The following is a 15,136-nucleotide window of genomic DNA, read 5'->3' on the forward strand; positions in this document are numbered from 1 at the left end:
AATGTTTGCATTACCGCGGCATTGATTGAAGAGGGCCATTTTGGCCCTGGCCGTGAAAAACAAACTGCTGGATTTTCTTCAATCTTTACCCGTTCCGCAGTTCTGCTAGATATGCGTACAGTGCGGACGGATACGGCGTGAGGAGTTGTTTGGCACCGAATGGGATAGATTTTTCCATTTCCATTTGTGGTGTTAAGCGAAGGGTAGGAGCACAACGGGAGAAAGTGGCAACCAACTTGCACCAGTTGTTGGTGGTGTGTACATACATATTAGTCTCTTTCTGGTTGTTGGCAAATTTTGCTTCATTGCACGGTTGCGCGCCAGTGTGCTGAAATGAATTGATGGTGTGTGTGTATGTGTTTGTACGTGAAAAGTGACCTTGGCCTTTAGAATCCGGGGAAGCAGCAATTGAGCTACAACAGTACACGGACGGTGCGATGGTATTGGTGTACGTTGGAATTCATCCAAATTTCGGCATCACAGTCCCAAACGCTTTGTGTTTTTGGCCTCGGGGGATTAAATGCTACCAAAACCGATGACAGGATGCTGCGTATGAAACTGTAGCGAATTTAACCGGAAACATGGAATCAGCTGTGCGATTGATAATTTTATAAATTAGCAACAAACATTGTAATGTGAGGACGATTTCTAATTCGTGCATTAGTCGGAAGAGTAGATGAATAAAAAGTGTTTTAAAGTATTCGGTTCGATGTTTACTATCTGAAATGTGTGAAAGTTTAGGAATTATCATTTGTTTGTCCTTCTCGTTGAGTTAAATCATCGTCTAACGAGTTATGTAAGCGCTCTGGAATTAGACTTTGTTGCAGTAGTACGAAAATTATGTAAAAGAAAACAAATTTATTTAGTATTAAAACAAAGTAAAATCTCGGGCTTCAGGTCTCATCATTACATTTCGGTAAATCATTCAATCTAGCTTTATATTGCTTAAGTCTTCTTAAAACCATTCAATACTCATAACAATCATAATTTTCATGATTATCTTCGTAAAAAAACGTAAATAGCAGTTGAATAGAAAATAATTTGTTGATAATTATTGATTATAAAATTAATGTTCTACGGCTTTGTAACACAACGGTCTATTTGAATCGCTGACACATAAAACATCAAAATAACGCTAGTTTAATGTTTGACATGTAGATGGCGTTAGTACACTAGAAGCTTTTACATGTAGGTACCGCTGCATGTAAAGCACACTTCCGGTAAATTAAGTTTGAAAAAGAAGCGTTTTTTAAACGTAAACGATACGTTGATTTTCCAAAAAAGTGTGTGAAAATGGAAAAATATCAAAGTTTGAAATTATTAAAAATGATAAATACCTATGGGATTGAAACAGCGCTCCGCCTTATTTCTTGAATACATCCAAGAAGACGATAATATAAAAATAGTACAGCTGAAAAGTCTGCAAAGTTTTTTATTTATTTATATGCCTTAGCTAGTTCTGGATGTAATTTAAACAAATTTAATACAACTTTGGTTCGATACTGCTGTGTTTCCTGTTCAAATTGAGTTATGTGTGTGTTTTATTTTTACATTTACCACTTACATAATCAATTATTACACACCCATGTATAATACACGCGTTACAAATATGTAACATACCACTGCTAAAACCCAACACCGGAACAGGCTGTTAAATCTCACTGTTGCAATCCATCAGCTTATGGCAGATTCCACACGTCCGCGTTAAAAACTATACTGTAATTTATTGACTTTCCTGAATATTGTATGAATCGTGCAAATGGCACAACGAGCGAACAATTCTCACGAATTCCATACATATTTTTTTATCTATCGATTCACATTCGAGGTGGTTAGTAGGCAACAAAGCGAAACGAGCGAGTGAGTACTTTACCTCCCCGTAACAAACCGTTGTCACAAAGAAGGTTCAGTTGTTTGTGGTTTTAGCGAATATGCGGAACATCAACAGCGGAAAGCTGGAACACACATACACCTAACCTCGACTGTTATTCCATTAAAATGACAGTCTTTACCACCTCGCATACCTTTCCAATTAAAGCCATTCACCCACCGGCCGGGGGTGCAACTGCAGTTCGGCCCCAAGTACCGAAACGCCATCGTTTGGGCATCGTTTGTTTTTTGCATAATTTATGCACCGTTGACATTGTGTTGTAATTTTTGCCATCCACTTTATGGCCGTAGCTGGTGACAGCGGTGAAGACGACACACGGAATTAAGTTCTTACGGTGCTATTGAATAGTTGATGGGACACTAGGATGGGGCAACGGCTAGATAGTTGGGTGTGAGAGGCTTAATGATATATCTGACCAAAATGGCAACTTTCCTTTCGCTTCTTACTGTCCCTCCTTCCTTTCGAGTCTGTTGCTAATTACCGAGGGCTTTTATGGGGAACTTTCAAGCCAAAGCCCCCCGAATGCGGAGACCCCGATTGGTTCCGGTCGACCCACGCGTGCATAGGTTGTCGCGACCGATTTGCATCCGGCAGCATAATTGGGGATGGACAGTACCCATGTCAAACGCCAGCTGGTCTAAAGTACACGCCTTTGATAAACTGCTTCACGGAAGGTCATCAACAAGCGACTGGCGGTGATGTAGGTGATTAACTTTGATAACTCAATCTTGACATAAACGTGGTGATTAAATGAGCGATTGTTTATTTTGGCAAGCCACATCGTTGTCTGTTGTCGAGTATCGGTTATTGTTGAAAATTGATAGTTTTACATTTTGTCCAACAGATGTATTGGGAAAATTAAGTAAATTCATATTTCATCTATTGGATTTTAATGGTTGGAGTAGATTCCTAAGTCCACGTGTACATCGGGATGTGACTTAATACACTTCAGGGTTTGGTTCAAATCTCGAATAAACCGAAACTTTATACCAAGGACTAATAAGGACGGCCTCGTGACAAAAAAAGTCGAGATAAAAGTGTCTGATGGATGATTTCACTCCGAAGTTAATAGTTAGGGACATACTGAAACTTTGAGAAGAAACTTTGGGAGCTCTTTTTAGACAAATGAAAGGCGATGCACATGTTAAAGATGCCCTCAGAGCAAACTAAGCGTGGTGGACGGGTTACATGCACCTTAAAGATAGAGCTGCGGCATAAAAACCGAGACTTACTGTGATCCGAGTCAAAAGAACCTCCACGAACTCTTGAAGATTGTTTAAATTTTCCGGCCCAATTTAATGTGGTGGTTTGACATTGTTGTAGAGTCGACGAATTAGTCAATTTATTTTTGTATATTTTGTACCAGATGGAGACTCCTGGTTGTTCACTTAAATACGAACATAAATTATAATTTTAATTTAATTAATAAGTTCAATTTTATTCAATTTTTAATGATCGAAAAATCAGATTGGGTTACTTTTTAATTTGAAAATTCTGTCCGTTAAACATAATCATTAAAAATTGTATAAAATAGAACTAATTAATTAAAACATAATCCTTATTGAAGTTACTTTTTAAGTGAGCAACCAGGAGTCTCCATCTGGTACATTAATTACAAGGAAAGCAAAAATGTAATTAACCAGTTCATAAAAAGTTTCATTTAAATTTCTTAAGTTAATAGGAATGTGCTATACTCGAAGTATGAAAAAATAATCTTCGCGTGTATCGTTTCTTTTCCCATCCAAAGTTATTTCATTATCGTTGATTATCGCCAACATCATTCCAGCACTTATACAATGCCGGAGTAGCACAATGAATAGGAAATGCATTATAAAAGTCAATTTGTACGTGATTCAATTTCCCCCCGCTATCATGACCGCACGGTGAACACGAAAGAAAAATCCTTCCCACGTTACTTACCGAACCGTAGAAATGCTTTTTTCGGAGACATTTTCCCCGATTGCTTACCGTTTCCTGCTAGCCCTGCGACACACTTTGCCTCGTGCACTAGCGTGTAACAAACCATTCTCCCTAGGGCGTCTAATGTACGGTAAATATTTGATTTCTCTCTGTGACACCCATACTCACGGTGGGGTTTTCTATCAAGAAAAAACGGCCGTACGGAACTCCCCTAGACGTATCCGAATCGGGACCAATCAGAATAAAACAAACAGCTAAAATGCTCAAATCCAATCATTAAACAGTGAACAGTGGATCCTTTCGATCTGTCCCTGGTATTCTTGGAACTTGTCTTTTATTCCCCGACGAAAAGACAAGCAACTGGTCGTGTGTGGTCAGTAGCAGCAAAAATGTCAATCATAAATCGATATCGGTCTGCACAACGAACATCTCGGTGTTGGTTCTCGGTAATCGAAACCCAGTTTACCTTTTGCTGACCGGAAATTGAATGACAAACCACTACGATTGTTTGACCGGTGAGTCCGGTTGTTGGTGTGTGTGTTTGTGTGTGGTTGTTTCTTCTGTTGTCTTTGACAGGGGTTAAGAATATGTTGATGTTGGATTAAACATGTCACATGAATGAAGATAATCAAAGTAAAGTAAACGACCCATGGTCCGGTTTGTTTTAAGTGTTCCATTTTATTTAGTTACCTTTCTTCGAATGCTAGCCATGCTGTTTGATTCTCGATACGACCGGAAACCGATCGAGCATCCGTTTCATTTATTAGAGACATTTTTCAAAGGAAAACAGTGGCTGGTTTTGTTTTGTGATGGGAAAAATATTAAAACTACAACAACAGACTCTATTTATTAGCTAATAACGATTTATCCCATCCAGTTTTTTGGGGTTCTTGCAATGTAAGTTACCGGAAGCTGTGTCCATAAGCCGACGGGTTCATTCGCTTCTAAATGCCGTCGGTTGTTGCTGGATATGTTGCAGAATCGAACGGGCGGGGGAAAACGTTGGCAGTGGCTGGGATTGTTGGGCCGTACCGGGCGTGCCGGTTGGGACTTGTTGCTGCATTGCCCCAAACACCGACGCTAGGGCAGGATTCGGTTGGTTTAGTGGAGTGTGATCATTAGCTACAGCTGGAGGCTGTTGGATGGAGGACGGGATAGCCATGCTGGGTGAAGTAGTGTTGGTGGTGGTGGTGGCGGCACTCGGCAGATGTGAAGAAGGTGGTGGATGTGACGATGCTACTGCCGAGCCGTGGGTTGCTGTTGCAGTAACAGAAAGTGGATTAGGATGTGCCGCTGGCCAAAGGGGAGCAGCGGCCAGTCGTGGCACTGGCCGCAAAATGTTGGGTCAGGTTTTGTCACGCGCGAACTGAAACGGTTGAAAGCTGAAATGGTGACAAGTAACACAATTATAAGAACAGGAGTCACGTAAGCTAAAAACAATGAATTATGCAGTAGAGTAGACTCTTAATTACAAATGAACTGATGTAAAAAAATTACAAATGTTATATGTTAAACATCTCTTAGTAAATCAATACGTTAAATAAGAAATTCTTAACAAAAACCACTTAGAGCAAAGAGATTACAAAATAATTTCAAGGACTAGGTAACTATGCAGCACTCACCATTTCAAGTAATCCTCATACTGATGCTGCCGCACGTACTGAAACGCCGAGAGACGCTCTCGCTGCTGAAGATACAGCTCACCGAGTGACTGCCAGCGACGTTTTTCAAGCTCACTGTAGTGTGAAACATTTGGCCCAACGTTCCCGCCCATCGTGCCAGCTCCTCCACCACCACCGGCAGCCAGACCAGAGACCATGCCACTGTAACAGGCGGCAAACGGAAACAGAGCCGAAGCGGAAGTTGGTGCCGCTAATGGGCGCGTCAGTTTGTCGAATGCTGCCGCAAAGCATCCACCGGACGGTCCACCATTGGACAGCAAATGATGGCCGGTGGGAAATGTAGCTCCGAGACTAGTAACAGCCGTCGAACCGCTGGAAGTGGGTGTACTGAAGGAGTCACTGTTGAATGGAGTAGGTCGCAGGTCCATGTTACGTAGGAGAGTTGGTTCCATTTGGTGTGAAATGGCGTGCTTCTTTAGGTAACTTTGTCTGCAATTGCAACAAAAAAGAAGGTGGAATAGAAAATTATCTTGAACCACACAGAAGAACAGACCGATTTTGCTCTCAAAAGGCAACCGTACCTGCGAAACGTTTTCCCGCATTGTCCACAAGGATAAGATTCTTCTTCGGCGGTAGATGCAGTTGGCAAAACCGGCTGCTGTTGATGATTATCGTTTGAATTGTCCAAAATTTCAATCGGTTCGTCCTCGGAGCTGCGCTCTTCCTGCCGCGTGGCAGCAGCTTTCGGACCACCTTTTCTACCATCAGAGGACATTCCGCGCGGTTTGTGCCAGCGCTTGTGTGAGGCCAGATTAGCTGGACAGTTGAACACTTTGTCACACTCGGAGCACCGATACTCGATGTGCACGATACGCGAGCAGCGATGCTGTGCCAAACCGAACGCATCGTCATACAGCGCACGGCACAGCTGGCACAGGTAGGATCCGATCTTGTTATCAATCTTCGAAAGGATCTCCTTCGCTTCGTCCGTAATTTCGACTACGTTGAACGCGGGATCGATGTCACCTTTCCGCACGACAAGCTCTTCACCATCCTGCAGCTTCCGGATGATCGTACCGGAGACGGGGCTTGTGTTGTCCTCATCTACCGCACCTTGACGACGTGCCTTCGTACGACGTCGCTCGCTCTTGGAGGATGTACCGCGGCCACTCGACCCAGTAGCTGCGGAATGCGTTTTCTTTGTGCTGGTCGAAGGGAAACTACGCTCGAACAGCCGTGCGAAGCCTTCAATGGCCTGCAGATGGAGCCGCTCCTCCGCATAGTAGCGTTGACCCTCGTTCAGCACTGCTGCACTATCGTTTTCCTTTTCCTCACTGTCAACAATGTTGATCGATTCTTTACTATCATCATCTTCCTCATTATCTAGTGATTCCACATCAATATTGGAACAATCCGACTTATCCCGGCTCGATCGTTCGTCGTGATCGTCCTCACGATCTTCGCGAGCGTGGTGTTCGGCACCACCAGTAATATCAATAAACTCGTCCACTTTGCCACGTGATCGATCCACACTATCCTTCACACATAAGGTCTCCCCATCGACCGGTCTCACACCATCGACGGAAGGATACTTGAACGGAACCGAACGCGCACTGTCATCGAAGTACTGAAACACTTCTGCCCGATTCTCGCATTCACTCAGCGTCGTGTTGGCATAGTAGCGTTTATCGTCGATACACACCGTGTCCGAGAACTGGTTCTTGGCACTCCGCCAACTTTCCGTTGTTCGGGTCACAGCGGTAGGAATGACGGCCGTCGATTCGTCGAACGACTTCAAACGTTTTCTTGGCGGAGACGGTGTTGAAGGCGGTGTCATGGGCACATTCGTCGGACGCAGTGAAAGGTCCAGCGGGCTTGGGAACTCTTTCGGACGGAGAGCACGCGACGGTGCTGGATCACCGTCGGCAGAATAAAAGAACTGCTGGAAGTAGCTCACGGGTGGTGAGCTGACGGCGTTAAGCTCTGACTGTGGGTCCTGCTGTTGTGGTTGCTTCTGGAGATAGTCGAGTGTGGTACTGTATGCAGGTAGTAGCATTCCTTGGCTTTCACTAGAGACACCCAAGCTGTTCATTGTTTCCCGTGTATCGTTTCACTTCATCACATTTACGAAATTTTATTGCCACACTTACACAAACTAATTTTTTCCCCAGTTATGGAGCGCCTTGCTAGTCGATTCTTACATATAAATCTTGTAGATATTGTAACGGTCACCAATCGACGGCAATCACTACATCCGTGGCAGCACTAGTTTAGTTGCGTCCTTTGCACTACACGGCTTAGCAGCAACTAAACCGTTCCTTCGCGCCATGGTACACGGAGTTCGGCAAGGATATTCCTTGCCAGGCACATAACCAATAGCAGATAACCCCTTTGGCAGATGGTTCTGCGCATACTCGTCAACGCCTACGTCATTGGTAATGCAAAAGCCGTAGGAATATACCTCAAACAGGCAAACCCGGCTCGACCTATCGGTATGGCGCATGCCACGCGCAACAAGTGATTCTACCATCAAACATTCGGGAGCGGGTCTCTTTTTCTCTTCTGCAGATAAACTCGTAACGCGTCCACATCCTGACTCAAGGATGTTCGCAACATTAGTAGTAACACTGCGGACTGCCATCTTGGTCACGCCCAGCTAGAGAAGATAACTGCTCACACACCCGTACCGCTCGGTACGGATGTTTATTTATTCATATCACTTCTCCCCTATTGCCGTGGGCGAAGTGGCGAAGTTTGTCCAGGAAAAGTAATTTCGGTTCAATCTAGCCACCTATCTAGATGGTAAACGGGTGGGTCACTGTACATAGCACAGGAGAAGCCAACAAGATGAACCGGAGGCCAACGTACGTCTACCGAAGGACTTTATGGCGGAAATCATTGCACTGTACGGACTAATGCAATGCGCTTTCGTGGCAAACGGCGCGGCAAAGGCTTGGGTGCGGTTAGTCCGGATTAACCGCAGTACATACATACATACTCGAGGAGCTCGGTTATGGTAAAAACACGGCCACCCTTTTTGTTGCCGAAACGGGCCGGCTTTCTGTGCCAAACCCATGTGTGCCGCGAAAGAAACTCGAATCGTACGCTGTACGCCACGGTGGAATTGCTCCATTGGATCGCTCTTCCTTGGTCTTCCGATCCGAACCCGATTCCATCGGATTGGGACCGTCGCCAGAATGGGAATGCTTTTAGAGATATTTCCCAGAACCGGTATGCAGACTCGTCCGTTGGCACGCTGCACGTGGGGGGAGGAGGCGGTTCGCAGAAGGTAGCAAAAATGGTGAGGTTTTTGATATGTTTTTTTGTTGTTGTTCTTCGCTTTCGGGGTTGTACCTACTGTACTCATCCAAAGCCCTAACGCCGAAGGGTTTTATGCGGGGTTGTAATACTTTTACAAAATAAAGGGTCGAAAAATGTTCTTGTCTAGCGTCGAACTGCGAAGTGAAGTTTTTCGGTAAACCGATTGCGTTACTCTAGTTATGTGATATTTCATGGTGATGTGACCATGTGTTGGACCACGCGCTGGGACAACTGTTTACGTTGTCGTTTAATGTTTTTTAAATCCTTATGTATTAAAAACTTGTTCCTTCTTGTGTGGGGTTGTTTGATAATTGCATAGTTTTCTAAGAATTTTATCATAACGCAATGTATAGAAGAAATAGTTACAGCACATTTTTTAAGATAAAATACGAGAATATCATAACATTTTTAGAATTAAAGTTTGAAGAATAGTTTAAGATGGAACGTATGAAATATTTTTCAACAAAACTTGTAGTATTGGAATTTTCATATAAATTAAATGCTTATTAATGTGGGAAGAGCTAAAGTTCGCCCCGTCGGATTTATTGAGTGATACGTATGGAGTTTATACAGACTCTAGAGGTATTATAACTGATCTGCGTTGTAGTTTAATAGACCGTTCTTGTTATTGCCTTAACGTTGTTTGGGCAAAGTTGACCACACTGGGGACATATAGCTTGGAAGATCTACTTTCACTACGTAAATGGTTAGTTCTTTGTGCCGAAGGCAGATACGCATCATTCTGAGGTTTTCGGTGTACTTGGACCACATGCCGTGGTATTCTCAATCTGCGATGGAGGGTTGATGCGTTCTCCAGAAAAGCTGGGATAATGGATTGGCAGCTGAAGGCGCTCGACCGTGAGTGGATTAGAGGACTCTTGCAGTAGGAAAAGACCATTGTGCGAATGTAGCGCCTGTTAAGTAAGTATTGTCAGATGTTGTAATGAAACTTCATCTCAAATTGTAATATACTAACAATTTAGCCATTTATATTTGCTGTTAATAAATCGGAGCTTAAAAAATGGAATCAATAGGTAAAAAATTTACAACATATTTACCAGTAATCAATTACGAGAATCAATCGTGGAAAGAAGTGGTGTCATAAATCGTAAATTAATCAACCAAAAACGTGAATATCAACGTTAGATTTTATCCGAAGCTTGCACTGATCATTTCGTTTCCAGTTAAAAAAAAACGAACGCTCGCTATCAATCCTTTCATATTTGCTGGTTTTATCGTAATCTGCAATCTATCGTTTTAGCCCATAGCAAACAAAAAAAATCTGAAAAAAGCCATTGACACTCAGCCATCAATAAAATTAGTCTGGCAGAAAGATCACGCGATTCCGAACACAAAAAAAAAACGAAAAAAGCGATACAAAATCAAACAAGCATATAGCAACTGAAGTGCAAAATCGTTGATTTATGATCCAAATATCATCAGACGACGTGACGCGATGTTGTAAATCCTGCAGCACATTCCGATTGCACCTGAGCGGATAGTCCGTTTGTTCGATTTTTGGGGACGAGATTGTAAAATCAGCACTTCTGAACCACCGGGGACCCACAGGTGGTGTGGAAAGCGGATTAAAAGCTTCAAGCGCAATGTGACAGAACTAGCGCGTTCGTCATATTGTACAGGTGGACAAATCATGGAAATGTGACGATTTTTTTTGCATCACGTATCGAGCCCACGACTGCTGAAAGTATCGATTTATCACTGAAATCAGCGGTCCACCTTAAGGTGACGATATATCACGCGGATTTGTGGCTTCGCGTCTCGACAGCAAACGGCTTGGACGGTAAATATGCCACAATCGGCTTGATTTGGCTTTGGCCTAGTGTGATGTAGAAGTGCAGGAAGACAAAAAAATAGGGAAGTGCTTTCGTTGCACAACTCTACTCGTGAGGTGATTAAGGATGGACAGTGGTTTTTCTTTTGGCTGCAGTTACGATGCAGTGCAGTGCAGCAAGACTTTTCGATTGGTTTGGTTCGTCGCAGTTCAATGATAGAGACCGTTCGTCCTTGGCGTAAGCATTAGGCTAATGCTAAGCCGTGTCATAAGAATGCAGTTTGAGTGACAAAATAAGACAAAGAACGTAACGTGTGTATTGCATTTACGCTCAGAACTGTGCCAATCCGTATTGATCAACGGATGGAAACGGTGCGAAAAGGGCGATAGTATTTTGGTGAGGCAAATAATCTATATTTTTTATGGCACACCGAAAGAAATCGTTACTACAGATAACTATATCTATTAGACAAAGCAATGATTATTTTTAAATTATTTTCAATCAATAACTTTACCGTTCCCTACCAGTAAGTAAACGAAATTACCTTCACTAGATTTAATAGAGTGCCAAGTAAATGTCGATACCAAGTTTCCCCCCCAATCGTGTGGGATTTTCCCATGTAAAGATTCGCCAAAAATGCTACACTTCCCCGTCGGATCGAGGATTTCCCCCTCTTTCCAAAAATAAAAACGAGATCCTTTCAATTTTCCACGCATTTTACCGGCAAACCTTTTCCATCACCTATTGGTAATGCTTGTATGTTGGATAACTCCCGCGTCAGCGACAAAAAAAAAAGAGTCTTTCCCTCGATAACGCAATCAAAAATCCATCACTTTTGAAGATTGCTCAGAAAGGTGCAGCGTCGAGGTAAATGCGTCGAAGAAGCACTAACCTTTACAAAATAGCCAGTTGTGAATTTTTGGGAAAACAGCGATGAAAAACATTGCGTGTGTAATCCGCTCTAGTGTGAAAAAAATGTATGAAGAATGTTTCATTTTTTCCGGAAGTGAACGTACAGATTTGAACAAGGAAGGAAACATTTACTTTTTAGAAACTGTACAGAGTTTGACAAAATTGTCTATTGAAGATTGCCAAATTTGGAACCTAGTACAGTGATGTCCGTGGGTGATGCATTCGTTTCGATACTCTTGGGAATATACCTAGGAAGTTACCCTGGTGATAGTCAACCATTTGGTAGTGAATGTTTGCCTTACTTATTTCGTAGCGTTTTGGTGTAGATCGCATTAGAAATTAGAGGAATTTGAGAGTGTAGATAGCGTCAGAGAAAGCTACATAGTTTTGATGGTTGCATAGTTACATGATAGACCAAATAATAATGATGAGAAGCATATGGTGGGATCACCTTAAAATTGTATACTACGAGCTTTTGACGTAGTAGCTTTGATATCAGAATTTATCAAGGAAATTCTGATCTCACGGAATAAAGTAAAGAGAAGCTATAAAGAGTAGCCTTGCACAAAACTATTTTATGCCTTATAAGCCAACATAAAACTTAATAATAAGATTTTACGCCTTTTACACACCGAGAGCATCACATCTTGCAAGCGACTTTTATAAAGAAATCCAAAGTAAAAAAAAAAATCGATCAATTGCATTACAGTAGCGAACAAACGTGATGCTCCCAGATGCGCGTCAATTCATATGCCATCCCAACGGGAAGGATATTATGTAAAATTCTGTCTCAATCAACCCCCGTACACGATTACCATCCATCCGTTCGATCCGTCCAATTTCTATGCTTCGTTTGTGTAGCATGCGTTCTGCAACCTGCTCAAAGGTACGCTTGGGGAGCAAAAAAAAAACCACCCCGACAGAATAACGCACCTATGTCTTCGGTCGGGAAGTACTTCCCAATTCCAGCATTGCTAAGAGCACTAACGGTGGCAAAATCGTGCCACAGCAATGGCATTATTCGAGGGAACCGTCCCAGGAAGCGTTATTATAAGCGCATTTTCCGCAAACTCTACGCTTGCATATTTGCTTGCGGAAGATTGTTCTTTTGTTCGTTTTTGCCAGGATCGAAACGGTTGCTTCTGCTTCCGCTTTCCTTCCTTCCCTGGTGGTTAGGAGGATTCTTTACATCCTACCCTTTTCCGTTTTTGCCCATCCGCTTCCTGCTGTCGCCGATTTGCCGCTGCCATATTGTGCTTAAGAAGATTATCTTATTATTGTTATTATCATACGGCAAGGCGCGGTTGTTGGTGTTGTGTGGAACATTTTCTTTGCGTCCCTCTACTCGATGCATCCGGTTCCCTGGTTTTCCATCACATTTGGACGCACTTTTGGCATGATTTATTAAACTTACACGAACGGCGCATAATGGATAATGGATGCGGTACCATCAGTCCGTGGTGGATTACATCCGAAGGATTACGCAACGATGCAAAGCCACTATCGACAGGTCAGACCACCGTACCAGGGGTACGTCTGCTGGTCATTTTGACGCTGGTCACTTGTGAAGCATAAGCAAGCCTGGTGTGGATAATTGAAAACAGCTTCAACGATCCGGAACGAATAATTTTGTTTTCGACCAGCTTAAAGCCACACGATCAGAACGAAATAATAAACCGGGCGAAGATACTGCCCATGGCCAGCAGCACTTCATCCACCCATCCTCCATCACCCTCTCCCCTCGGGGGCCGCGGTGTACTTCATCCATTTTCCCATGATTTTTGTTCCCTGCGTGGCAAGCTACGGCCAACTCCTCGCCAATTCACGCGCAACGATAATGAAGTGGGCGTAATTTAATCGCGCTGTTTGCATAGTAATTGAAATTTAAGGCAATTTTTGTTTCCGGCAAACTTTATTATCCGCACTGGTGGGTGTAGCAAAAATGAAGTAAAGCAGTTTGGTACGCAAAACCAAGATGCTACCAAAGTGAAGAATTGGTTTAAAAATTAGCATAAATTTTAGACAGATCCGTTCCGTTCCGGCCAACAACCCGGTGGTTAGGATTGAGGAAATTGAGCGTGAGTAAATGGACAGATTTGTTGATAAAGTTATTATTATGGAAAATTAAATGATTACATTGCACTTAGCCGAAAATGAGGTGCGTAAATGAGGCAACAAACAGCACTGTGACATCGACAAAATATTGGATTGGATGTTGACTTGGTATTTTTTTATTGTTCGTGACCAATTTGAATAAATGTTTAAAAATTTAACTCTGTTTTCAAGCAATCTTTTTTTTCTTGGTGTCTCCATGTTATACTCCTTCCGTTGCTAAATGACTCTATGATGAAAATAAGTAGCTCGAGTAGCAATGAGTTTAATTGTCCAAATAGACCAGTCTCAAGGATGATTCTCTCATCTCATTCGCTACCGCTTTAACCTGCTCATCCATAACGGTATGAAATAATTCCACAGTCACCAGCCAGTTCATTAGTGACTGTCTCAATTTCCAACAGCATTCCAATTATGAACCCTCAACAGTGCTAATAAAGCAAACCGTACTGCAACCGTACCCCGAAACGGCTGCCAGCGAGCCAAAAACGGCATGAAGCCAAAGGTCACAAATTTAATAACAATTAATTCCACATTGTTTGCTGTCATCAACCGTTCAACCTACCTGATTCTCCGATACGCCGTGCTCCATACTATTTCCCCTGCATTGCTGAGTATTTCCGAACGGCGTAACGAACATTGTGCTGTTAATTACGGCAAAACACAAGCGTAAAGTGAAAATTAAATTGCGACACTAATAACTTCATTTCCATCCCGGCCCGGGTGAGCTCGGACGTGTTTCAACCCTTCAAACCCGAGGGTTGACGGATGTTTGACGAAATGAGACACGTGTGCGTGTTGGATGCTTTGCTAGACACCGTAAAAAAGGACATCGTACGGTAGGCATCTCGTATGTGGAGTGGAACGGAATGTCCATCAGGAATATTTTTGGAACACCCTTATCTCGCTAGTGAAACTGAAACATGCCAAGACGTGAGCGTAGGTGATGATCGATTGCAGCACATCCGGATACGTGGGAACGCATCCCAGAGTGGAATGTTTTTTTTAATGAAGAAACAGTACTAAAAGCATTGAAGTAAAAACTTAACACAAGCAATTCCAGTTACCAATTACTTCTGCAAATCTTCCCAACGATTCTACCGTTTTGGTTCAACTTTCATGATGAAAGAGAAACGTTTGTAGGAAAAGAAAACTTAGTAATTTCTTTACCACACAACTATGGATGGATTTGCACCGAATGGGATGAAACACATTGTCCTTTTTTTACACTCGAAACACATCCTTGAATCAGCATGATTGCTGAAGTGTGCTCATTTTAACAATGTGGTCAACGACGCCAAACCCAAACGACCGTGTTAGGGATGGATGAACGAGAAAATTTGTAGAAAGAGAAAAAAGAATCTCACAAACCTTCACAACTTTGTCACCTTTGTTGTTGGCATCTGAAATGGTTGGGAAAAGAACATGGGACAGGTTAAGCGGGTTGCATTATTTTCGGTACTATGTTTGTATGGTCTGTTCTAGTTTCTTTCGGTGTTTGTTCATTTGATGTCAGTTAACGATACATTAATGCTTGATTGTAGGATAAAATCTTAAAGAGCAGC

The 15,136-nt window shown here is 42.6% G+C and overlaps 1 protein-coding gene across 1 annotated transcript; it reads right to left on the minus strand.

Annotated features, from left to right (window-relative positions):
- Positions 1-3,493: 3,493 nt before the first annotated feature.
- Positions 3,494-13,635, minus strand: LOC125764632 (uncharacterized). The gene is made up of 3 exons (XM_049429059.1): positions 6,019-13,635; positions 5,434-5,962; positions 3,494-5,193 (listed from the first exon to the last, which is right to left on the minus strand). The coding sequence occupies exons 1-3, from the start codon at positions 7,523-7,525 to the stop codon at positions 5,157-5,159; spliced, it is 2,073 nt and encodes a 690-aa protein (XP_049285016.1). The 5' UTR covers positions 7,526-13,635; the 3' UTR covers positions 3,494-5,156.
- Positions 13,636-15,136: the final 1,501 nt, after the last annotated feature.

Source organism: Anopheles funestus, chromosome 2RL (genome assembly GCF_943734845.2).
Source record: "Anopheles funestus chromosome 2RL, idAnoFuneDA-416_04, whole genome shotgun sequence".
Taxonomy (NCBI): domain Eukaryota; kingdom Metazoa; phylum Arthropoda; class Insecta; order Diptera; family Culicidae; genus Anopheles; species Anopheles funestus.

Excerpts from the sequence above, each read along its gene's own strand:
- LOC125764632 (XM_049429059.1), bottom strand. The coding sequence starts at position 7,525 with ATGAACAGCTTGGGTGTCTCTAGTGAAAGCCAAGGAATGCTACTACCT. Across the intron at positions 5,963-6,018 it reads ACAATGCGGGAAAACGTTTC|ATAATTTTCTATTCCACCTT; the intron begins GCAGGTACGGTT and ends GTGTGGTTCAAG. Across the intron at positions 5,194-5,433 it reads TATGAGGATTACTTGAAATG|CTTTCAACCGTTTCAGTTCG; the intron begins GTGAGTGCTGCA and ends TCACCATTTCAG.